Source organism: Peromyscus leucopus, chromosome 1, assembly GCF_004664715.2.
Source record: "Peromyscus leucopus breed LL Stock chromosome 1, UCI_PerLeu_2.1, whole genome shotgun sequence".
In the NCBI taxonomy this organism is placed as follows: Eukaryota; Metazoa; Chordata; class Mammalia; order Rodentia; family Cricetidae; genus Peromyscus; species Peromyscus leucopus.
In genome coordinates this window covers 15608948-15635097 of record NC_051063.1, presented here as the reverse complement: position 1 = coordinate 15635097, position 26150 = coordinate 15608948, and the positions used below count along the sequence as shown (strand labels likewise).

The 26150-nt window shown below is 42.4% G+C and overlaps 1 protein-coding gene and 1 pseudogene across 4 annotated transcripts in view; both read right to left on the bottom strand.

Annotated features, from left to right (window-relative positions):
• Positions 1 to 326: 326 nt before the first annotated feature.
• Positions 327 to 26150, bottom strand: part of Cemip2 (cell migration inducing hyaluronidase 2) — an 83600-nt gene continuing 57776 nt past the window's right edge. For all 4 annotated transcript variants that reach the window (XM_028893909.2, XM_037205295.1, XM_028893917.2 and 1 more), the window contains 8 exons: positions 25255 to 25470; positions 21074 to 21282; positions 15306 to 15488; positions 12763 to 12982; positions 10702 to 10800; positions 5802 to 5956; positions 2742 to 2845; positions 327 to 2382 (listed from right to left, as the gene is read on the bottom strand). In XM_028893909.2, coding sequence (XP_028749742.1) covers positions 2189 to 2382; positions 2742 to 2845; positions 5802 to 5956; positions 10702 to 10800; positions 12763 to 12982; positions 15306 to 15488; positions 21074 to 21282; positions 25255 to 25470 — 1380 coding nt within the window. In that variant the 3' untranslated portion in view covers positions 327 to 2188. The remainder of the gene's footprint in view (positions 2383 to 2741; positions 2846 to 5801; positions 5957 to 10701; positions 10801 to 12762; positions 12983 to 15305; positions 15489 to 21073; positions 21283 to 25254; positions 25471 to 26150) is intronic.
• On the bottom strand, positions 16785 to 20551 carry LOC114709927 (annotated as a pseudogene).

Genomic DNA, 26150 nt, shown 5'->3' with positions numbered 1-26150 from the left:
CAGGGAGCTTAAAAAAAAAATAAATAAATAAATAAATAAATAAAAACACCTTACATGCCCCAGCTACACCTAAAATCAATTAACTCATTAACTCCCATCTGGGAGTAAGACAGTGGGGTCCAGGCCTGTGTATTTTCTAAGGCTCTCCAGGTGATTTCAACACACAGCCAAGTCTGGGCTCCTCTTCATGGCAAAACTTGTTCCCTGACCTTTTAACTCAGTCTTGCAAATCTGTATAGATGGTCGTCCTTTATTTCTCCCAAAAACTTCTTGAAAGCTGGAATCTGAGATCTGAACAATTGCAGAGATTCACAAACACACATGCACAAAATACATGCACACATTTTTATTTACTTAACTTAGGCCCTAATTATTAGTACATAAATCAGAAAAACTGAGTGCCTTGAAACTTGCATACCCTCTCCAAATATTTTTTTAAAAACCTGAACTCTAAAAAAGCACACATCAAATATATTTAAGTCATAATATACACACACATACATCCCCACACACAATTCAATCACCTTCAGGAACCATTACCCAGTAATATATTTAATAGGTAAGATCTTATTGTACAAAAAAAAGAAGGAAAAAAAAAACCCCACATCTGAAAAACCCCAAACAAACAAATAACCAGACTTTGATTAAGACATGTGCCCTTCCTGTGAGCACTTACAGTCGGCATGGTTTGTCACAGCACTTTGAGGTAGCATGTTCTGTAAAGAAACACAAGTTACAGAGACACAGGGTACGGCATCAGCCTCGGCCCTTCACACGGGAAGATGGGCTTGTCTGTATTCATTGCTAATGTCAGCCTGGACATGCCTGGCTAGTCATCTGCCCACCTGCCTGCCGCCCAGCAGCATTCTGATGTATCTTCCTCCTCGTCTGCAAGGCCAGCCTCCTTTGTCACGTGTCTCCACAGGCTGGAGAAAAGCCCAGTAGGAGGGGACCGGGCATCATGGTATCCTTCTTGTGTTTGACAACTACATTCACTAAGAGAGACTCTTCTTTTTAAGGCTAGAAAGAGGTTCATATTGTCTCCATGATTATGACCTAAAAAGGTGCCTCCTTCTTCCCTTTGGATACAATATTTATGGAGAAGCAGTAAGCTCTCTGGGATTTTCTGGAAGGATGATGAGCAGAGACAATTTTAAAAATATCCACACACCAAAACAATAAAACACCAGTACAAGATCAAAACCAAGGACAGGTTTCTTTTTGCAAACTAATTTTTGGGGGAGGAGGGGAGGTTGGTTTTTTTGTTTTAGACAGGGTTTCTCTGCATAGCCCTGGCTGTCCTGGGACTCTATGTAGACCAGGCTGGCCTTGAAGTCAAGAGATCTGCCTGCCTCTGGGAATTGAAGTAAAGGCATGTGTCACCATGCCCAGCTCCCTTCTGCAAGTTAAAATGACGGAAGTTTATAGTTTGGGAAGTGGCTTGCTTCTTTCAAAGAAAACTCAGTTCAGCTCTGCATTTTAAATACAAATACACAGTCAAGACAAGATAAGGATTAAAGCTGCAGAAGGTCCACCAACTTCAGATCTGGGTGCAAGTCATGGGGTTTGTTTTTGTTTTTGTTTTTTTGCTCAATGGCTACAGATCAAAAAGATTTCAAAAGCCCTTTTGTCCCAACATGGTTCCCTCTTTGAAAGGTGAACCCTCAAAAGTAATCAATATACAAGTCAATAAAAAGAGTACATGTCCAGGCAAGAAGGGCATGTGCTGGGCCTGAGTTGCCACTGAAAACGGATCTGGCATCAGATAAAAACCCTCACAGGCTGTCCAGAAAGGAGCCTCAGGCATCACTCAACAGGTCAGCCACTGGTGTCGACTGCACAATAAGCACAGACTTCAAGTATCAAGGTGCTACAGCAGCCGTGGAAGCTCTCCCCGCACCCCGCTACACAGAGAGGAAAGCCCTGCAGATTGGCTTATCGATGCGAACGACGAGAGAACTGCTCTCCAATCTCAGCAGCCTCAGGAAGACAGGGTTCTGAACGTCGGCGCAATGCCAAGGTGCACGAGCTGGCACGCGAGCGACTGCTTTGAGTTCTTTCTCTCTCCCTTTTGTATCAAACAGGAAAATGGTTCCGTTGGGTTAACAGTGTCATCTTAAAATGCCATAAATTAAATAAGTTAGTTCACATTTTTTTTCTTTCCCAGCACTTAAATTACAGTCAGTCTCTAGCGCACTTTCGAAGCCTGCTGTAACAGCTCGAGGTCTCTTCTGTGGACACTGGTCCTGGAGCACCCATAGTCTTCCATCTGCAAAGGGAGGTACTGCTCGAGCACCCCGAGGCCCTGCTCAGCAGGACTGGTGAACAGCTTAGTCCATGATGGTTTAAAGTTTCCGCTGAATCCCAAAAATACAACACTGCCTATAAAAAGAAAGAGAGAAAAGTTGGAGTGTATAGCTACCAGTTCCAGCAAGATAATGAGGGGGGTGAGTCAGAGCTGAGCAAAACAAAGACACACACACACACACACACACACACACACACACACGTATTGATAAAACACCTGCGCTTCCTTACATCAGCAACAAATTCTTGCCACCCAATGACAGACCATATCCCAACACACTTCCTCTGACACAGTCCTTTATGAAGAAATCATTTCAAAGATGCTCACTCTGGGGAGAGCTCATGAAAACAGGCTAGCAGATAAACAGCACCATAAAAGTATTTTCACTGCCACATGCATCATACGAACATCACAGGATACTGCAAATACAAACCTTTGCTATAAAGATGTGCTGGTTTGACCAATCCCAGAAGTACTAATGAATCGGAGATATTCATCTGCTTTATTTCTCCTCTTGTGCTCAACAGAACGATTGACCTGTGGGTCAAAGTCAGAAAATCAGAACCGACGGCAGCCATTCAGCATGGATTTACTGAGACTCCGTCTGGACTGAGAGCAGTAGAGGAGTATTAGATAAAAGCAAATTTAGAAAGGAAAACAGTCCAGACGCTTTTCATCCCCGATGACACAAGTCCCAACTCCCTGCGGCAAAGGGAACTAACTTCTCATGTTCTTAGGAGGGGATAGTAATACAGGGAAACCGAAAGGTGTGTCTTTCCAGGATTGGTCGATTCAGAGAGGGTGATTTGGGTTTCTCTCAGGTGCTCTATTACTCTGTGTGTCATTACCTCTTTATTGCAGATGGGTAAACAGACTTGAAACGGAAAGATAAGAGTTGGAGTGCAGATCAACGGTGCAGTGTTGGTCTGGCATGGGGAGGCCCTAGTGTTACTCCCCAGTGCTACAAAGAACAGCAAGAAACAAATACAAACCCAAGCTGTTCTCGATGCTTTGAAAGAGTGTTTTTAATTTGTTGGTTTGTTTTGACTGCCATCTTTAGGGCTGCTGAGGTGGCTCAGCAGTCGAGAGCAGTTGCTGTTCCACCAGAGGACTGGGGTATGATTCCCAGCACCTACATGAACGCTCACAACCACCCGCAACTCCGGTTCTAACAGATCTGATGCCCTCTTCTGGTCTCTGCAAGCACCAGGCACACACATACACATAAAAGAGTAAAAATTAAAAAAAAAATTGTCATCTTCAACAGTACTCAGAGCTGTTTGTGGATTCCTGCTTTTCCTCCTGGTATAGTTGCTATGGCTTTGTAGTTTATTTTGTATCTGACCAGCAAGCTCTTTGAATTTCTTAATAAATAAATAAATAAATAAATAAATAAAGCTTACCACTCTTCAAAGTGGGCTATAATACCAGCTGCCAAGCACAGCAGGAAAGTAAGCTGTTTGCTCCCATGTACAGAAAGTATGCTACTTATATAATTTAATTTAGTTAGGGGTGTCTTGTAATATTAATTTCCATTCATAAAAAGAATCCCTCCTTTAAACTCTGGCTGTACCTCCTTTAGCAATGCAGATATTTTCTTAATTTGGGCTTCAACAAGTGCTTAAGAATGAACTAGGGTGTAGGTTCTTGGTTGTATTCTTCCTAGAGCAGTGATGATTGGATTCAGCATTAGTGCAGAGGACTAGCCACAGAAGCCCTGCACATCTGAACGTCAAGAGGATGGAATTACCAGGCCCGTCTGGAGAGATCCTTACCAGACACACGTACGCACGCACATACATGCACGCACATGCACGCGCGCACGCACACACGCACGCAGTCCACCAACAAGCTCTCAAAAAGTCACAGTCGGTTGCACTATAACTTCATTCTGAAGCCCTGGCTAGCTGGATCTTGCTAAGTAGACCAGGTTGACATCAACCTTATGGTGATCTTCCCGTCTCTGCTTCTAGAATGCAAGATTACCACTACTCCTGGCCCTTGCCCTATAACCTCTCGACGCTGTATTAAAATGTAACATACACACGTAGCAATCCTAGGGTCCAATGGGTAAGCTTCTGCAAACTAAACACAGTAATATAACCAACAGCCAGCTGGAGAAATAGCTCAGCCTGAAAGTCTCTCCTTAGGTGGTGGTTTTTAAATCTTGTATAGGGTACTTGCAAATCTATGTTTTTTATTTGGTGAGACTTATGTCCTGGGTTGTTTGAGGAAAAGTAAGTATATGGGTTTTTAAACACTGAGAAACGTCTTGAAATCCTGCAACCTCAGAAAAGAATCCTCTAAAATTATCCTGAACAATCAGATAGCTCTATAGCTGATCCTCCTATCCACAGGTTCTGCATACATTATTTCAATAAGACATTCATCAAAGTTACGTGGGAAAAAGCACTATCCAGGTGACAGTGGGTACAGGTACTTGCTGTGTAAGCCTGATAACCTGAGTTCGATTCCCAGAACCCACATGGTGGAAAGATAAAAAACTGCAAGACATTCTCTGATCTCTGTATGTGCACCTTAGCATGTGTGGGCACCTTGGCATGTGTGGGCCCACATTCCTGTCATACACAAAGGAAACATAATGAAGACTTGGGGGGCAAACCCACATGTGTACTGGATGCAAACACACGTCTTCCCTCTCACTGTTCCCTAACCAATACAACAGAACAAGTATTTACAGGAGGGGGTTTACATGGGTCCTGCCATTATTCAGAGGATTTAAAGTGTACAGAAGGCCTATGAAGGTCATATGCAAATACTACACCATCTTAAATAAGAGAACAGGCATCGGAAGATTTTGGTATTTGCAGCGGGAACTAAAACCAAACTTCTCTACCTACTGAGGGAAGACTACCTCCTCCACACACACCACCCCCCACCCCCCCAAACAGCATGAACATATGCACACAAATGTTACGCCAAAATAGTCTAAAGACTTTATGGGACTTATTGGGAGCCAGTTCTGCAGGCTCCCACAACATATGTCATCAGATCAATGGAAATGACTGGAAAGCCAGGCTAGCCTCACTCCACAGGAAACTTACGCTCTTTCTGTAAATGGCTGCACTTAAAATCTACCACAGAGCAGTGAAGATATTAGATTCATCTCCTTGTCCTCACACACAGTCTGGTCAATCCAGAAAAAAAATTCTCTAGTGCCTCTTTTTTTCAGAGATGAACAACAACAACAAAAGCCAGACCCTGCTCTTAAAAGAGAACTGGGACCCACAACCTCTTAAAAATTAAGTTACTCTTTTCCAGATACCCCGTGACCTGGGCAACGACTTCCTGAATCCCAGTCACTGTACAAAGCCATGTGAGAGTCCATCAATGGGACCAATGGCCACTGAAGAAAAAATACCTCACAGAGCCTGAAATGCTCATGGAGTGAACAGAGCTCAGAAGTAGGCATCGTAATGAGGAGTCACATCCTAAGACAACTTTTCTCTGGTGCAGGACAAGCTTGACCTACCTTGGAGGGATGCTAGCCTTTAAATACTCTTCCATGTGGCTGATATCTGCAGGAAGGAACATCTTCTTTTCTGTCAACCGGAAGGGAACACTGCAGGCATCCACAACAAGGAGGAGAACACCCGCACTCCGGAAGGTAAAATCTGTGCCATTGACCTGAGAATGCAAAAATATCTCATGCTGTCATCTCATTTCAGAAAATCCCTAGGATGCTTACATTTTCTCTAGCTCCTTCTAAGCCCAGGATTCAAAATACATTATGTTTGGTCTACTGTTTCCGTGAAATGTCTAAAATTCTACCCATATTCCTCCAGATTTTAGCTTCTTCAACTGTAGGTCATAATCTCCATGTAGAGTCCCATGACTGGAAGGTTTCTGGATACACAAAAACCAAAAATCCATTACAATATAAAACACTAAATGCATCTGGGCTATTTCTGTCTGTGCTCAGTCACGTAGCATCCCGTGTTCTGAACACACAACATGTATGCTTTACATGTTTATTTTACACTGTGTGTGCTCTCACCTACATAGACCCAGCAAATGTTGTTTCAAACACCTCAGTTGAGTCAAGGATACTGCATCCCACCACCTGCAGTACGTAAAATGCACAAAGTTTTCTGCTCAGGTAGAAAAAATAAACAAAAGTCTTCAATATTTCCTGCCATCATTTCTGTGTATAAGCATCAACTTGCTGTATCTTTGGATTGGATTGTGTTAGAATGTTTGATTTTAAAACTCTGTTTGAGGTTCTGACTTGTGTCTCATTAAAAAAATTTTTTTCAAATCATCAAATAAAATTTGGCCTGGGATTAGGACAGAATTCCCAACAATTTCTAAAATGTCCCTAAAGGTCCTTTTGCCATTTTGTACTATGTATTTATGTGAGGTGGCATTCTCAGCATTGATGACTATAACATCAAAATATGGATAAACTCCAAAAAACACTGAAGATGTTCTATATCTAAAAGTATCAGAAATGCAGCCAAAATTTCATTCTTTTTGTGAAAATGTATAAATCCACCCACCTCACTATTCAAATTCACTTTAATCTTTGACAATAGTAAGATTATGTGCAGACCAAAGAATTGTTTTGAAATACATTTCTTTTAGTGTTATATGCCCAAGTTTTTACAAAAATTCCTCTGCAAAAAGAAGGCTAAGAATGGGAAAAGGTTAGGATGTCCTGCTAGAGTCTGCCCTGGGGAATCATTCCTGCCCTGGGGAATCGTTGCTGGCCACATAACATACTCTAAGCAAGATGGGGCAGGCCCCATTCAGCCTCACAGGTGACTCTGAAATGTTCCGACCTCAGCCATAAATACTTGTGATGTCACTGAGGTGAGGGGTCTGGAAGTCAGAGCTCAGGTGCTGGTGCCCAGGACATAAGCCTTCAGCATCTACGTCTGGAATACCAAAGCTGCTGAGTACCTCCTTTCTCCTCCAAATACAGCTCTCCTCCTCTGACATCAAAATAGCAAAGTGGGACTTTTACGAACACTTAAGCTGTGAGGTATTGAAGCAAAATAGAATGAGGGGACCGAGGAAACATGGGAAAAAAAAGGAGCCCTCATCCTGGAACCTGGCTGAGTCAAGACACTGCAAGACAACTGATGAATCAAAATTGCCCACTAAGATAGAACATGTCTTCCTAAAGATATCTTAAAGAAGTGAAGTCATGCAGCGTCAGAATGTGTGTGACTTTGAGTTGTACCATGTTAGCATCCTACCAACTCTAAACCCCCAAAACATCTCACAAAACTCCCTTACAGGTTCATTTACAGAAAGAATAAGAATGCCAACTTGTATGTTTCCTTCCATTTTTATGTTTAATCTTTGAACACTGCTGCAGATGAAATTTCTTGAACAATATAAGTTAGAAAGCCACAGAACTGGAAAAAATTAAGCCCAGCGCTCCTCAGAAGCCTACATATCTTGGAGTGTGCACCTCCTTTTCAGTTTGTTTCTGCCCTCCACTGCCCACCCACCCTCACTCTCCTGCCTGCCTGTGCTCAGCTTACATTTAAGGCATAGATTCTTCCCTGCTTCTGAGGTAGTTGGAATGAGAATGGTCTCGGATGCTTGGTCTCCATTTGGCAGAATTCTTTGGTGAGGATTAGGAGACAGGGTCTTGTTGAAGGAGGTGTGTCCCTGGGGGTTGGGCTTGAGGTTTTAAACGCCCATGCCATTACCAGTTAGCTCGCTCTTGTGCTCTCTCTGTCTCTCTCTGTCTCTGTCTCTCCCTCCCTCCCTCCCTCCCTCCCTCCTTCTCTCCCTCCCTCCCTCCCTCCCTCCCTCTCTCTGCCTTTTGGCTACTGTCTTACAATGTGAGCTCTCAGCTACCTCTCCAGTGCCATGCCTGCCTACCTGCTGCCATGTTCTGGGCCATGGTAGTCATATGGTCATGGACTCACCCTCTGAAACTGTTAAGTCCAATAAACTCTTGGATAAGTTGCTTTGGTCATGGTCTCTTCACAGTCACAAAAACTAACTCAAACACTCTACTTAATAAATTCATTAATTTTGGCTTCTTGTTCTGCAATTATTTTCTGTGGCAGTCAAGGATCCAGATCTGCTGAGAGACGGTCCCTGAGGCCTCCGGTGGTAATACTGACCTTCCTCTCCCTACTGTTGACAGTGTCATGACACTTTCACAAAAACCTTCCCTACATCACGCTCTATGATCTTGTCAAGAAAGAGAAATGCCAAGCAAGACATGAAGGCACATGCCTGTAATCTCAACACTCAGGATGCTGAGGGAGAGGATCATGAGTGCCCAGCCTGGGCTACTTATAAAAATCTTAGCTCAGAGAGAGAGAGAGAGAGAGAGAGAGAGAGAGAGAGAGAGAGAGAGAGAGAGAGAGAGAGAGAGACTGACAGTTAACAAGAGCTCAACAGGTTCTCTGCACTACGCCTGGCCTTCCTGAAAAATTATTTCTAACCCATGACTTAGCTCCTGAGAACTCAAAACTATTTGTTTAGCTATGTTTAAGTCGCTCTAATTCAGGAAATAGTTCTGCAAATTCCTGATGTAATCTTTCCTCTTTTAATTACATTTTATTTATGTGTGGGGTGTGTCTACTATGAGGTGAGTGTTGGAGGTCAGGGAACATTTACAGGAGTCAGTTTACTCCTTCTACTATGTGGGGGTCCCAAGAATTGAACTCAGGTAGTTAGGCTTTGTGGCAATTGCATTTAGCCACTGAGCCATCTTGTCTACCCACTGTGAATCTTACGTGCAAATAATAACCATAATAATAATGATGATGATAATAATAATAATAAAGGACATGATCCACTATTTACTAATATCAGAATATTTAAATTTCATGTAACATAAGAAATTGCATAATGATTCTCAGAAACTCAAACTGTGCTTGTAAAAAGCGCCACCCCCTGTAAAAACAACCACACGGAGGGGGAAAGCAGCTTTCAGAAGCGGCTACCATCATGCCAAGGCCTTGGAAGTGGGTCATGATGTGAAAGTTCTGGGGATAAATGTGCCAGCTGTTGGTGAGAAACACCGGAAATCAGAGCTCAGTGGGGGTGACAGCAGCCCAAGGTGAATACACATATAACTGGCATAAAAGCAGGTAAGATGGCAAATTTCATGTTATGTGCATCTTACCGCCTTAAAACAATAGGGCAGGTGTAAACCTAATTTTGTCCCCACACACTAGGATTTTCAATGATCTTAACTCATTGCTTTAGCAAAATGAATTCCTGCAGAGACCACAGGAGACTGTGAGAGGGATGCTGGACCCCTACTAGCAAAGAACTCCTTACAGAGAGCCCCCGACCACCCTGACTTTTGACAGCCTGCACTTGAGTCCTAGTTCCTAACTGGGCCATAAGCCCAGATTCTAGTGCTGACCCTGTGACTCGCATCTGCTCCACCGATGCCCTCAGAAGAGATGACGCCCTGTCTCTGTTTTCTTCACTATCGTCCTTAAAAGAGATGGGTCGCCTTCAAAGAAAAGGCCAAAGGAATTTAGAAGCCATCATTTCCCATATCTTAAACAACCTGGGAGTTTAATTCACAAAACGAGATTAATCATGGGTTTCTCCATATTTAATGAGCATGAGAATTAATCTCTAACTAAAGATGCCTTTCCTGTGTAATGGTGAATGAAAAGTAATCTAAGCAAATTTTTAACATTAGTCTAAGACAGTGGTTCTCAATCTTCCTAAAGCTGAGACCCTTTAATACGGTTCCTCATGCTGTGGTGACCCAAACCATAAAATTATTTTGTTGCTTCTTCATAACTGTAATATTGCTACTGTTATGAATTATAATATAAATATCTGATATGTGACCCCAAAAGGGTCACTACCCACAGTTTGACAACCACTGGCCTAAGAGTAATCAATAAATAATCCGCTTGAAAAGATAACTCTAAAACATAACCGTTTCAGAGGCATTTACACCCCAGCTGCATTCCTGCCAGCAGTAAAATCGAACAGGATGACAAACCCATGACTGGTCCCAGAAATAATGTATATCACTGGGATTAAAGATCAAAGCAAGAAGCCACAGCAGTTCACAGACATGCGGTGGTCTGCACTTGGCCAAAGGCCAAGAAGTGATGCTGTGGGTCGTTATCTGTGCTCCTAAAATTCATAGTCTGAGATTCTGATCCCCAAAGTGATGGTATTAGGAGGCAGAGTCTTTGAGGAATGAGGGGGAGGCCCTTGTGAATGAGGCTTAGGAGCTAAGCTGGAGAGACAGGCACAGAGAGGAAGAAACTGGCCCTCCCTACAGTACTTTACTACTGCCTCCATCTTGGACTTCCCAGCTGTAAAACTGTGAGCAGTAAGTTCTGTTACTTCTAAGCTACTTAGTCTATGGCATTTTGTTACAGCAGCCCCAAAAGACTGAGACAACACCAGACTGTACTCACAGAAATAACTGACGGCTCTCCACGCTGAGTTTCTGCTTTACCGGGTGACTGGAATCGTACAGGGAGGTAGCTCTTGTGAGGGTCACTGCTAAACACCATCTAGACAAGAACACATTACATCTTTGAAGGCAACTGTATCCACATCCCACAGGTCCCTCAAAACACAATTATCTCAAGTGGCTATTTCTTTATCTGAACTTTTATACCCACTTCACGACCTGTAATTCTATCTCATACATGTAATACAGGAAGTGTACGCTTCTTGGTTTCTGGAACAACCACAATTTCAAAGAAGTGTAATCTTGTTAATGAAATCAACAAAGGTTGGGGGGTCTAGCTCAGTGGTACATCACATGCTTAGCATGCATTCCCACACACAATCAAGTCAATAAAATTAACTCAGTAATATGTGCTAAATGTAAATCTTTGTAAACATTTCATGGAAAAACAGGCACACATCTTTTTAAAAATGATTTCCTATTTATTTTTGTGGATTTAAGTTAATGTGTATGCTTGTGTGAGTATGCATGTGTGTACAGGTGTCCATGGAGGCTGGGAGGGGTCATCAGATCCCCTGGAGCTGGAGCTACAGATGGATGTGAACCAAGCCACCCTACATCAGTACTAGGAACCAAACTCCTGTCTTCTGCAAGAGCAGCAAGTGCTCTTAACAGCTGAGTCATCTCTCCGGCCCTGGGACACATCTTTTTAAAAGATCTTTTTCAGATCAATTATCCCGAACTTCATCAAGACCAAGGAAAGTCTCTAACATAAGGACGGCTATACTGTTTACCAACTGAACAGAGCGAGGTCTCAGCCCCTCTCCACTGTCTGCAAAGTGCTAGTGTCCATAAACAGAGCCAGCCAATACATTCAGGCCCCCATTTCCCTCTGTCCTATCGCCCCCGAGAGTCAGGGCAGCCCTCCACTTCCCACAGGTACCTACCTTCTCCTTTCCCTTTCACTGCTCCACTTTACTCTCGTCCCTAAAGTCCACCTCCTCTGACCAATGTGTCTCATTCCCAATCCCCAGGCATGACCAGCATACAATCCTCATAAATCACCATCAACAATTTCACGCAAGAATCATTATTGTTATACCAAGCAACATTTGGAAGCTGAGTATTTCTTTTGAGCCTTAGTTTGGGGTAGAGCTGAGTGAAGCTAATTATTTCTAATACACATGTGTTTGGCTCTACGACACAATACAAACACTTCTCAAATTTCCAAGGAAACACGATGCTCCCAAACACTTGAAACGCTTTGCAGCTGCACAACCAAACAGCAGGGCTGTTTCTTCCTTCCTTTTTTCTTTGTGAGGTGGATTTTCTCTATTGCAGACCGGGCTGGCCTCAAACTTGAAATCATCTTGACTCAGCCTCAAGTACTCGAGATTAGAGGCATATATCAACACACCTGGCATCAATATTTTTAAATGAATTCTTCCAGATGTCTATGGCATAGCAACTAAGAATGCTAACGGTAGGAGAAGAAGCCTGGGACACCAGTGATGATCAAGTCATTTTGAAAAGTTATCAGGTTTATTTAGTAATGAAGGACATTCTGAACACTGAGCTAGGGCACTCAATGTCTCCCCCATATTCATTAAAAGTGAAAATATTGCATGGGGCTTGAAATCTCAGTGGTAGACTATTTATTCTGGTAGAGTATATGTAGCTATATAGTAAATTCAAGGCTATCTATCCTTCAATTGATGAGACTATGTCTCAAAAAACACTAAACACATACGTACATAAATAAAACAACTTTATAACACTTTTAGACATATAAACCCAATAGTAATATTGGGGCAGAATCCTAAACCTAGGAAACGATTTTAAAATTCTTAATCAACATTAATTAACCTATCAAGAAAAAAGACACATTTGCTATAAATGGGAACTATTTTGCTTCTTATGAACAACACATTCTGGACTAGACCAAAACTCATGTATCAGCATGAATTAATAAAGTTGCATGCTATGTGTTTCAAAGCCAACTGCTCCTACTGCCAAGACAAGAAAATTTCCCTCCAAAGGCCCCCTCCTCTTCCCTGCTTACCTGGTGGGTGCCACAGCCTTGACAGAGTCCCGTGAGCATGGCTGGCATGCGCTTAATCGCCGAAGGCTTTTTGTAATACTGCGGGTACGCTTTGGCCATGCAGTTACTGATGTCTTTGGAGTCTGTTGCTGCCTGAATTTTAACTCTTTCGCATCCCTGAGATGAACAGTAACTGTGACCATCTCTGTGGCTATGGGCTCTGAGATACAGAAACAATAACCTGTAAAATAAAAACCAAGCCAACTGATGTTAGTTCCTCTCGGAAGCACACAATCTCTCAACTTCATTCATGGCCAAGGGGATATTTCTCCAATAAAGAAACTTTTCATTAAAAGAGAAATAAATTGCAAAGCTAATAAAATGTTTCACTTCCTTCCTTATCCCCTAGTGTCGCAGGTCACTGCCTTAGGGAGCATTGTGATATTTTGATTCAGTTGTCCTGAAAGTTTTAAATTAGTTTAAATTGGTTTAAATTAGTTCAAGGGGTCATCCGAGAGGAAGGGATTTAGCTTGCTTCAAAAACTCCTTGAAAACTCTATTTATGTTGAGTTTAGGAATGGAACATTAACATCAACTATTCCTTGTTGATGCTGCTCATAGACTGTTGTGAAAACAGGGATAATAACGTAGTGACGGTGCCTTGTGTAACTAAGGTCAAGATAATCAAAACCTTGTGACGCCTTCCAAGAGCACATGGGCCTGGGGCCCATCCTTCTCAACTGGGCCAACACCAGGCTGGAGGACAGTTTCACCAGTTCCGAATTATAGTCTCCCTACCAAGAAGAATGGGAAATCTGACATCTAAGAAATGCTGCAGCATTATCTGAAAACCTAGCGTTTCCAAAACAATTGAAAGGTAAGCATACAATCAAAATAGATTGTACAAGATTCTCAAAGAATAAATAAAAACATTATAATAATGTTTTTAAAAGGTAAGAGTCAAACATGGTGGTATATGCCTTTAACTCTAGCACTCGGGGGGAAGTTCAGGTAGATGGATCTCTGTGAGTTCAAAGCCAGCCAGGTCTATAAGGAGAGTTCCAGGCCAGCCAGAGTTTATAATGAGACTCTCTTACCCTCCAAAAAAGGTAAGAAAATTGGTGACTGTCCCAACATCTAATAATTTTAGCACAAATACTTAAGAAATAACAGGGGCGTAAATGGGCAAGAGCCTTTTAGTATATACTGTAAATTGTCAAAATGAATAAAATTAAAAAGAAATAAATCTTCAAAAGCTGGATTTTTTTTTAAAATAACCAAACCAGAAAATAATGGTCCATCTTTGACATGCACAATCACTAATCTGTGGCTACTGGAATGTCCTTACAAATTTGGTCATTCCTCTTATTTTTGTAAATTTTCTACTTAGTTGAATTTTCAACTAAGAATGTGGAAATTCTGTTGTCAATAAAATCCAGTTGGACTATTTGTATTTAATTAGAGATTGAAATTTGGAGACTCTCAAGCTTACCACACTGGCTGCTGGGAGTACTAGAGGGCAAACGAGTTGCTTCGTAAACAGAGGTTAACCAGATAATTAACAAATGAGCCCCAACTTCCTTCCCCCAAGCACCTCTGCTCCCACTTCTTCCCACTGAACTGTTTGTGTTTCCCAAACATGCCATGCCAATGTTAGCCCATGCCTCCATGCATCTGTGTGCTGTTTCCTCTATCGGAGACTCCTCACCCAGCTGTTTGTACCTCCCCCTAATTGCTCAAGAACTACCCAGCAAGGAACCCTAGCAGGATGTCACTGTGCTCTCAGCTAACCTGTTAGTTACCCCCTAAGGCACATTAACTACACCACTGTCGGACTTACAGCATTTAAGCTTTTCACTCTCTAATAAGTTGCTTCAGTGACTGAATTTCCTGCAGAGATGAAGCCTATCTCCATGGATATCTTTATACCTAGCCAGTAGACGGTCAGCTTAAGGATAGAGTTGGAAGGAGCATGCTACTTGCTGGAGAGAAGAGGAGATCAAGCCTACCATAACCCACAGGCTGAGAGACTGTAACAGGACAAAAGCAGACAAAGCCACCAGGACCCCAGGAGAGCAGGATAAGAATTAAAAAGTGGAAAGACGCAGCCTAGAGAAAGTCGGAAGCAAATATGCCATGGTTACACAGTGATGTTTAAAAACTCATGGTCAGCTTGAGAAATAACCTTGTTAGAAGGGGAAAATGGGTTTTCAGTGAAATATAAACAGTATCTTATACAAATAACTATTACAGAGTTGTTGCAGAAGAACAAATTACTTTTATTTTCAATTGGGCCTACTGATGGCTCTTGACAATGATAATCTCTTCCCCTAAATTGCCTTAATAAATAAACAGCAAATATCTTGAGTCCTACTGCCAACTATACTTATGAGTCATCTGAGCTGTGCTCCTAACCCCTAATAGTGACGTGCACAAGTGCCCACGCCAGCTACTCTGCTAAAGAGCCCTTACATCCCGTCCCTTCTTAGTTATGCTAAGAGAAGCAGCAATTTCATCCTTGAAGAAAAAAAGCATTAGTTCTCAGTCACTGCTTCATGAATTACCCTGTGCCAGAGTCGAAATAGAATTTCCTCTCCGATGGCTTCCTCTGTAGCTCTTCCATCGACTGCGCAGGCTCATAGTCTTCGATTCTGGATAAAGAGCCATTCTGCCGCTGCAGAAAGCCGAAGGTAACCTGAAAGCTTGTGTTGGATGGGTAACAGAGGCCAACTCGGATCCAGTCATCCCTTAAAAGAAAGACAGAAAAACAAAACATTCACACGTAAGCGAATATCTTTCTGAATGCTGCAGCATATGGAACTTTTAAGCGTGATTTCTCTCTTCCTTTTGAGTCCTGAGCCTGATACACTCATTTAGTTCCCAAATATGTTGGATCAATACATATACAACAGAAATAAGATCTACCAAAAAAAATATAAAAAACCGAAACTTGGTTTCAAGAGAAGTTGGAATTTATTCGTGAATTAAAGTTAGATAACATATTCTTCAAACAGATGTTCAAGTTGGGTATGGACACACAACATGAAACCACCAATCTCCTGACAATGGATTTGTCAGCTAATAAAATCATTTGAGAGAGTGTCTAGCCACAAATGTATCTTTTTTTTTTTTTTTTTTTTTGTATTTTGAGACAGGATTTCTCTGTGTAGCTTTGCGCCTTTCCTGGAACTCACTCTGTAGCCCAGGCTGGTCTCAAACTCACAGAGATCCATCTGACTCTGCCTCCCGAGTGCTGGGATTAAAGGCATGGGCCACTGCCGCCCAGCTCTATCTTTTAAAACAGTAGTTAAGTGATTTTTCTAGTGGCACAGTTGAGAGAAATGAAGGTACATGTCATTTATCCATACCACCAAATTACTATAATGGTCTTCCTGAACATTCTTAGATATAAAATTATTTCTTTAAAAAAATGAAAATATTTTCTTTTGTGACATTTTTATTGTGACGAGATAAATATGCCCTAAAATTTACCATTTTAAACATTTTCAACTGTACAGTTCAGTTCATTAATTACATTCACAAGGCTCCACTGCCACTGTCCTTGCTTATAACCCTTCTATATCATTCTAAAGAGCCTTATTAGATAGCGAGAATTTAACACTGTTCCAATGAGGTATAGTTAATAACAGCAGAGGGGGTAGAAATCCTCAATGTTCATAATTATTTAAAGAGCTACAGTCCAGCCATAGTTCAGAAAAACCTGAGGGTAAAGGGCAAGGGGACCATGTTGATCTGCCCTGCTTTAGTTAGGATTAAGGATTACATCAATTTTTTGGTTTGTCTGTATTTTCCTTATTATGTTTAATAAGTGTAGTATTTAAAGTTTTAAAGTGTTATTTTCAGAAATAGTGCTATGACCTCTCTGTAATTACACTAAATTCAGAAAAATTATTCACCTCTTCCTCTTGCCTCTGCCCATCATGTAATTTTTATGAACTTTAAGCTAATTAGGCAAGGAAAAAATGACTTTATTTCAAGCTCATGTTGATTTTTGAAACTTCTAGGCTCACTCTTTTTTCCCTCTAAGAGTCGAATGAAAAGTTTGCTTTGTACTTTACAGAACCTGTCCATCATTTCACTGGAATATCTCACCTTGAACCCATGATCCAACTCTGTATAACTTTCCAGAACACTGATTCTCTTTAGCATCCCTCCCCATCCTCCCTACTGCTCTTTTCTCATTGGCTTCTTTGCAACTCACTGGCAATCGGAGGCTGGGCCTGAAGAACTCTTACCAGGAACACGATGTGAACTCAGGACTGAAGGTGAGACTGGACAGGGGGCTGCTGCAAGGATCTGGGCAAAGATGTTGGGGGCCTAAATTCAACCATAAACTATGGAGGCTGGACTGGAAATATGTGAATGACATTAAGGAGCCAGAAATGAGAGTTTTCTGGCCATGAGATGGAAAGGGAAGAAGGATCAGCGTAGGGAATGAATTGGGCGCTGGGGCTTGGCGGTATCAGAAGGACACAGGTAAAGAGCAATGTTAGAAAAGAAAACGATGGTTCATTTGTAGCACCCACCAATCTCACACCAAGGGCATCCATCATCATGACCACTCAGCCTTGGAAGTGAGCTACTTATACCCAAACTCCCCATCCTCTGTTTATCTCAACTGCTTATTAAGCAAAGCCAACAATTCAAGGCTTCATGACTAATAGGATAAACAAGCTAATCAATTTTCAGGTACAGGTTTGAGCAACTGCATGGAATCCCAAGAGGTTGGCCACAACACAATGTGGCTTCCACATAATCAGATTCAACTAACCAACTGCAAATTGAAAATATGTAGAAAAACAAACCAAACCAAACCACTATAATTGTTCCGAAAATATAAACTTTTCCCTTGCCATTGTTCCTTAAACAATATAATGCAACAAATTCTTATAATGCTTTAACATTGAAAGCATTCTACAGATGATCAAAAAATACAGGAGATGTGTATGTGTGGATTATGTGCAAATATCATGTCATTTTATACAAGATTGTGAACATCTATGGAGTTTAATATTTGCAAGGTTTCCTTAAAAAACAGCTCCCCAAAGACTACTGCTCGCCCTCCTTTCTAGTTTAAACTTCTATCCTTTCTCTGACATGCCCTATATTCCTATTCACCAAATCTACCATTCTGAGCAGAGCAGGCCCTTTCTCAACTCTGGGCTTCCGAACAAGACTGACAAGTTATAGAATCTCACTACTTCTCCTTGTCCTGGCTCTGCTCCCCTAGGCAGAGTGCAGAATTAGCATCCCCATCCTGCATCCACTAAAGAAGACGTGGAAGATGCTGAGGAAGAGGAGGAAACAGACATCTATTTACCTGATATTTTTCCCACCTCTCTAATGTGAACTCATTCATCTTTATACCAAGTGACATACATAATGAATAAATTAGTGAGAAATTGCGGCCTTAGATTAAATGTGACACTGTGTGGACAGACAACTGGTTAGTTGAGACACTATGGTGAGACATTGTTAGGAAAATTTCTCTTACATTCTAAGAGTCTAAGAGATTGGATATTTTTTTCCTCTAAAAGTAGTATTTATTTAAAGAGAGAATAACAAAATAGGATGTTCATCCCTTGGCTCCCTTCCTTCCCCATTCCAGCTGTTATTCACTCCTCCAGGATTGAACCCTGGTTAGGGCTAGGTAGCAGGACAGTCCCTCAAATGAAGTCCACAACACTGGTGGCGGGGGGCATCTTTTCAATGGAAGTATTGTAGAAAGTCTCAATGTCTTAAAGAGTCTTCTGTTGTCACCATGTTAAAAGCCACACCCTTATGGTCAAACTGACCACCACCACCAATTCTGTGGATATAGCTTGCCCTCTTGGTGGGACAGTCATAATTGATAGCTTCTGGCCAGCAGATCAGTGGTAATTAATACTCTTTTAGAACCAGACCGGAACTCCCTCATGGTCATATCTCATATCTCTATACATGGCAGAAAGAGCGAAATCACGGGCATGCATCTTCTCAGTGAGCCAATCCACACCTCCCTTCTGGTATTGGTAAAGATTACTGCCTGGGGGACAGTCAGTGTATCATACAAGTCAGTGTGTCAACCCTCCACTCCTCTCCTTCCGCACTGAGGTATATTGGCGGATACCCTCCAGGGTTAATTCTTGCTTCTTGACAAGAATCTGAATGTGAACTTCTTAGTTACCTCAAGGACATCAGAAGGCATTGCAGCTGACAACAAAACTACCTGGTACTGTTGAACTTTTGGAATATATCATAGATACGGTCCTTGAACCCATGGCTTAACATTTCATCTGCCTTATACAGTGCACACATCTTGATGTATTTGGGGGACAGGAATCTCTGGTTAAGCATATCAAACACCTGGACAGGAGCACTCACAATGATATTAGGAAGCTTGCATCTACAGCTTCTGCACCTAAGCATATACATTGGTGCTCCCCAAACAGGCAAGACAAGAGGCACCCATGCAGTCTCCTAGTGCCATAACTATGCTTTGTAGCTGCTGAGCCAATTCATGAGTGGCCTTTAGATGTAATTCAATGTGCCGAAGAATTGATATGGCGAACATAGCTGTTTTCCCAGTCCCAGAGTGGGACTGAGCAATCACATCATAACCCCCTTGACACAAGAAGAATGGTTCCCTGCTGACAAGCAGAGGCCTTCTCAAAACCAGAGGCATAAATCCTGCAGAGGAGGTATTGTGACAGATTCATGTCATCAAACCTCATTCCAGTTACTGTTGCTGATGCCTGCGGACTCCATCCTACCAGAGCCATTATCTCTGGATGGAGAATCCTGACTCACAGACAGGATCTGTAGTGTGACTGGAACTTTTGCTGGACCTCACAGCCAAGTTAAGAATACTCCTTGAGGCCACTTATAACTTAAGACTCAGCCTGTCTGGTTAGCCTGCCTTTAAGAGAACAATGTACCAATCAACCTTACTGGCCTTGATTTCCTAGGTAATCAACTTTTTACAAACTAAGTTGTAATTTTAAGTTAAGTACTCTGCCATGTTCCTGACCCAGGGTATGTTATGATAATAAATGCTGAAAATAGTAAATAGGTTGAAAGCAACCTTAGAAAACAAATATCCACCTTAGACGCTGGAAGCCACATGGATACAGGCTGGTAAGACTGTCTACACTGATGCTTACAGTACTATTTGTTATCTGGGACAGTGGGGCTCAGGGAGTCATTAAAGCCTCATTCCTTGTGAAACTCTAAGATTTCTCTAAAGTGCCCCCCATTCCTTCCCTATGTGAGACTTTCTGTGCTGTTCAATAAATAGAGTGAAGCCCTTTGTTAAGGACAGAGATGAACACTCAGGGACAGGGACAGACAAAGGGCATTCAGGCAGGCAGATTCAGACCCATACCGTGGGCAGATTACCGAGAAGGAGGCATGAAGAAAGAGAAGCGGAGTATCCCGATCTGGGCTTGGTAAACCTCCTGGAAGGAAAAGTGCTTTGATTTCTTTTCTTACTGCACCATCAGTGCATTGCAGGGACTCAGAGGTTATTATTATTGTACTTAAAGTGACTGAGACAGGACAGAGTGACGCGTCAAGGCAGGAGTGGGAAATGCCTGTTACTCATTCCCCAACATTCCTTCCTCTCGTCCTGGAAGCCATTACCAACTAATCATGTCACTTTCTTTTGTCCAGTCTACGCTCGGGCTCAAAATTCTTTCCATTTTGTCAGCTACTGTGATTCATCCCATAATCCTAGCACTTAGAAAGCTGAGGCAGGAGGATTGTCACAATTTCAAGGCCAGTGTGGACACAGCAAGGTTGTGCCATTCCTCTTCCCCACTGGGGTGGGGGAGGGGCGGGGGCGCGGGCGGGGGCGCGGGCAGGAGAGTGAAAGAAAGAAGAAAGCAAGCCAGCCTCTTAATTTAATTTTCCACATGTTTACTCAGAAAACCACATAAAACTGGGGCCAGCTTTAGGAAACTGCAACACTCAGCAGATGGTATTAAAACCAATCCTTTGAGTAGATGATACGGCTTTGAGTAGAGCTCTTGCTAGCGTACTTGAGGTCCTGGATTTAATCCCAACTACCTCAGATAACAAAAACAAAGCAAAACAGTTCCCACTGTAGGGTAGCTTTTCTGTACACAACACCTGATAACAGAGAAAAAGAGATGATTAAAAAAACCAAACCGATCTGTATAATCAGTTTACACAATCATACTTCAGCCACCCAGCATAGACCGCTTCTCCACAAGAGTAAAGTGCATGCGACGCCTTCATGTTATATCATCATTCTTTTCTCTGCTGGGACTGCCTGCTCAACTGTGTGCAAAGACAGAAATAGAAACATTACTTGTTGAAGTTCACGAGGTACAAGAAAGTGGTACGTGGCGCCGGACCGTTCCAGTGGATGGTGTAGCCCTTCTCCAGCATGACGACAGGCTGGTACTGTGGGGAAATGGCCCTCTGGTTGATACCCCGAAGCACCATTGGGTGGGATGGGTATTCATCTCGTGTGATGATCATGCTAAGATTCGGAGTGTTCCATGTCTGAACATACACCTTTAAGAAAAAGTTAAGAATTGAGGGGAAGTGAATAAAAGATGAAACAGCTCCAAGAACTTACCCAGTCCACGTCAAGGGTCTGTACTTTGAAAAGAGATTCTGTGGTAAGTGCCAGACCAAATAAGCAGTGGCCAAGTGGCCTAAACCCTGCTTACGATGCAGCCTGCTTAAGGTAGACATGGTTAAAACAAGACCCCTGTGCTGCCAGCCAAGACCATCATCAATTCCACCACCACAGGCCAGCTGATTCATCAGAATGGAGAACGTCTGTGGCTTACACAGCTTGCCACAGAAACCACTCCATCTGAAGAACACCAATCCAAAACAAATCAGCAAACACGGGAAAACTGATATGCCTCCAGGCAAATCCAAGACTCCCCTCTGACCCATGGGGTGGAAAATTCATATCGGGGAGCTCCGGCTAAAGACCTCCACTTGCCCAAGAAGTCATTTTTCACCCATTCAAAAATAAAAGCTAAAAAGCTCTCTACAGCATCTGGAAAAACATGTTAAGCTTAGATAAACTGGAAGGTCCTCAATTTTTTCCAGTAGCATTTGAGCTGTGTTCCAGGCCAAACTGAAGCCTTCTGCCAAGGCATCTTCCGAAGGACACACCTCAGAGCAATTTCCTAAAATAAATCAATATCCAGCAACACATTCTCCAGGAGAACAAAATCATACACAGACTCCTGACATTTTACCCACAAGCACTAGACTTCTATGCCTTGGTTCATATCGGCTCCTCCACTTTATGAGCTTGGAGTATCTTCTCAACACTCATTCCTGCTGAGAACCTTAACCCTGTGCTGACACCACTCACAGATTCAAAATAGAAGCAGGAAACATACGACTAGCGATTATCTTCCTTTAAACACATTTTTGGGGTGTGTGTGTGTGTGTGTGTTCATGTCCACACAGTTGTGTACTCTTGCATGTGTGCATCAGATTGTGAAGGCCAAAGGATGCCCTCAGGGGTCATTCCCACTCAGACACTGTCCACCTTGTTCTCTAGGACAGGACCTCTTACTGGCAGGGACCTCATCAGTTAGGGCTAGGTTGCTAGTCAGCAAATACCTGGGATCCACCTGCTTCTGTCTTCACAGCATTGGGATCACAATCATGTACTACTTTACTGTGTTATTCCCCAGCCTTTAAATATATATTTAGTACAGACATGGCATACATGATTTATTAGCATAAGTGTATTCATATTTAGCATATACTTGAGAGAGAAACAGACGGACAGATACACCTTCTGCCTTCTGCCAAAGGACAGTCTGAGGTAGTGTGCATAACTGTGGGCTCCCAACATTAGTACTGTTCTTCCTGAGTGCTTCATCCTTCAGGCCAATTAGGAGCAGATGGAAATTCCACCTCAAAATATTTACAAGCAACTAAAGAATAGCAATTCTGAAAAGCCAGGTGTGGGGGCACATGGCCTTAATACTGGCACTCGGGAGGCAGAGGCAGGAGGATCTCTGAGTTTGAGGCCAGCCTCGTCTACAGAACGAGTTTCGGGATAACCAGGACTACACAGAGAAACCCTGTCTCTAAAGAACAAAAAGAAAAACAATCAAACAAACAAAAACAAGCAACAATTCTGTCTTGACATTCCACTATATTACTTCTAAGTGAAAGCAAATAGCCACAGATTTGGGCTTCTGCCCAAATTTCAAATCTTCGGGAAAGAATTTCTGACCCGTGGTTCTCCCATTATGACTCAAGCCTTCCTTCAGCTACATATAGAAATAAAATGACTACCCTGCTTCCTAAGGTGGAATGATTAGGTTCGTATCTGAAATAGTACTACAAATCCAAAGGGCCAAATGGTTGATGAATAAGAATATATAGTATTTAGTTAAAAACTGGAACCTAGAAAAATTATGAGCTATATAACTATATACTACATACTTTAAAGACATATAACATCTTCATTAGTGAGCATTCACCATTTTCAGTCTGATATGTACATGCACGCATGCACGCATGCGCACAAACACACACAAACACACACAAGTACACATGGTTAGCAAAAAAAAATTAAATAAAAACTACAGCTATAAAAAGAGTAAAGGCTCCTCCTTATTTTTCTTTTGGTTTTAATTTTAGAGTATCCATAGAGTCTAAATATTGATGGGGACATTTAATGTGGATCTGGGCAAGTCTGAATAAGAACAAAATGAAAGATGGGGATTCACATCTTTTCTTTTTTATTATGCTGTAACTAACTCTCCATCCAGTCCTCATCCCCTCTGAAGGACTTGGTGCTCTATCACCTTTTTGTCCCCCATCTGTTGAAAGGAATGAAAAATTCCCACAACAAAGGAGTTGCAGGAAATGCTGTCCAGTCTTCATTCCTCTTACGCCCTTTACTGCTCTACAGAGAACAATCTAGACTTTTTTTTAATTTAAGAATAACATTCTTTTACAGCCATTTCAAAGTCGAAAGAGTAATGAAGAATTCTGCTCTAAGGCATTGCAAGCCAACTACAGAAGGCTAAGAGGATGAAAACCACATCAAAGTTGGGGTACTGGGGGAAGCACCGAGCAAGAACCCACAAATGCATGCACTTGTGTTTAGCAGGCTGCTAAGCCAAGGTCAGTGACAGGGAAAACACACACACACACACACACACACACACACACACACACACACACACAACAAAGGCAGGCATCTGGTATTGGCCTTCAGTCTAGTGTGACTTAGAGCATCCCTTGTCCCATGTTCTTCTCCAGTTTCTTTCTTCGTGCTCAAACCAGCCCCTTTCTTTTATCTCCTGTTTTTTTTTTTTTTTTTTTTTGAGACACATTTGTATTATGCAGCCCAAGCTAACCATGAAGTAGAGATCTACCTTCATTAGCCCCCTGAATGCTGGAATCACAGCTATGAACCACCACGCCTAGCCGAGCAATCTATTATTAAATCTCACACTTTCACTGCCCTAAACATGGGGCTAAGGATACTGTCCTCTTCCTCCAAATTTCTGGGTAACTGATGCCTCAGCTTTGTAAGATCTTCCATCATCCCAAATCTCACAGTTAAAACCAGCCTTGTGACTTACAACCCTGCTCTTCAAATGGCAGCTGGCTCTTCAACCAGCCAGACCACATGCTAAATGTGTTCCTGTCCTGTCACTCTTCTCAAGAAAAGGTTCAAAGGAATTCTGCATGGCCACAGAATACCTTTTAACATACTCTCCTCTCATTTCAGCAAATAACAAAATCCAGCGTTCAATTTCAGTCAGCCTGACTTCAGAGTCTGTGCTCTTAATTATGCATACTTTGCAAATAAGCCTCTCATCTGTTAAAATACATCCCAGCTTAATGGTTTCAAAGAAGTATTTCCCATTTGTCTGTGCTATCCCTCTCATATCCCCACAGACTATCATAATACCGTTAAGATTTTCCTGGATTCCTTCTTATCTTTTTATTGCCAAACCTCATTTCTTTCCTTGGAACATTATACTTTCTCAGTGACTCACTGGCATTCTGTCTCAAAGTCGGATTTCACAGAGAGAAGGACCCTGAAAGCAAAGGACTTATTTGGAATGTCGTAAGAAAAACCTAAGTGTCAAGAAACATCAGACCTAACTACCTATTATGGTACTTGCCTACAGTCTCAGCCCACAGGAAGTGGAGACACAGCCAGGAAGATTGGAGAACATGGCTTCTCTTGTCCAAGCTATCCCAACCATATCTGACTCACAGCCAGGAAGATTGGAGAACATGGCTTCTCTTGTCCAAGCTATCCCAACCATATCTGGCTAAGTGCATTGACACCCACCCCCCTCACTTCTCTGATTTAACTGCTTTGGGGGAGCTTCTAGTAAAATGTTTTTCCCTTCCCTTCCATTATCACTTGCTTTCCTCCCCTCCCCCATAAACCCCCAATCACCCTAAGGAGTTGCCATCTCCTCCCAGAGGGTAGCACTGCCAGGAGCTGCAGACCTGGGCCACCTGCGGGCCTACCTGGGCATAGGTCCCGCTGCAGACCACTGCATTCCACTTGGTAACGTTGACACAGTTCGGATGGCGGATCAGGTAGTTGTCCATCCTTCCCACGTAGGTATCCTTGTAGCCTGTCACGGAGCCATCAACGTCATGGAAAATGGAGTTCTTATCACCATCCAGCTCACAATCTTCAAACCAGGGGCCAGGCTTTCCAAAGAAGACGTTCAGAGAGACCTGACAGCAGAGAAAACCAGAGACGTCACAGAAGCAGAGTCCTGCCACAGAGCAGTAGGGGTCACAGGTCACTGAGGTCGTCGACCATGGTAGCCAATTGATCTGAGTTCTATGAGATGACATGCTTGAGCGAAAACGTTTCTAAAGCCTCCTGAAGCTCAACTGGGAAATGTTAAACTGCAACTAGCTTTTTATTCTCTTCCCCCACCACTTAAATGATAAAGCTGGGGGAAGAGAAAGTGGACGCAGCCGTATTTACTTGTAAACTGTTATAAACTCCACATGTAGCTGGGCATGGTGGTGCACGCCTTTAATCCCAGCACTCAGAAGACAGAGGCAGGCGGATCTCTGTGAGTTCGAGGCCAGCCTGGGCTACAGATCAAGTTCCAGAAAGGGCTGTTACTTAGTAAAACCCTGTCTCAAAAAACAAAAATAAATAAACAAACTCCACATATGAGATTCTGTGCATTCCCCTGTAAGGAAATTAAACCTGAATTAAATTAAATACCAAAAATCATTTTGCTTTGCTCCAAATGACTTAGTTACTTATCCATAAGTACCACTCTTACCCAGTAAAAAAAAAATCAGTATAACCCAAAACCGCCATGAGGTGTTGGTGCTGGCTTAAGATGGCAGGGCTCTGCTGAACTCACTAGACTACGCTAGAAAACAGGTGCTGC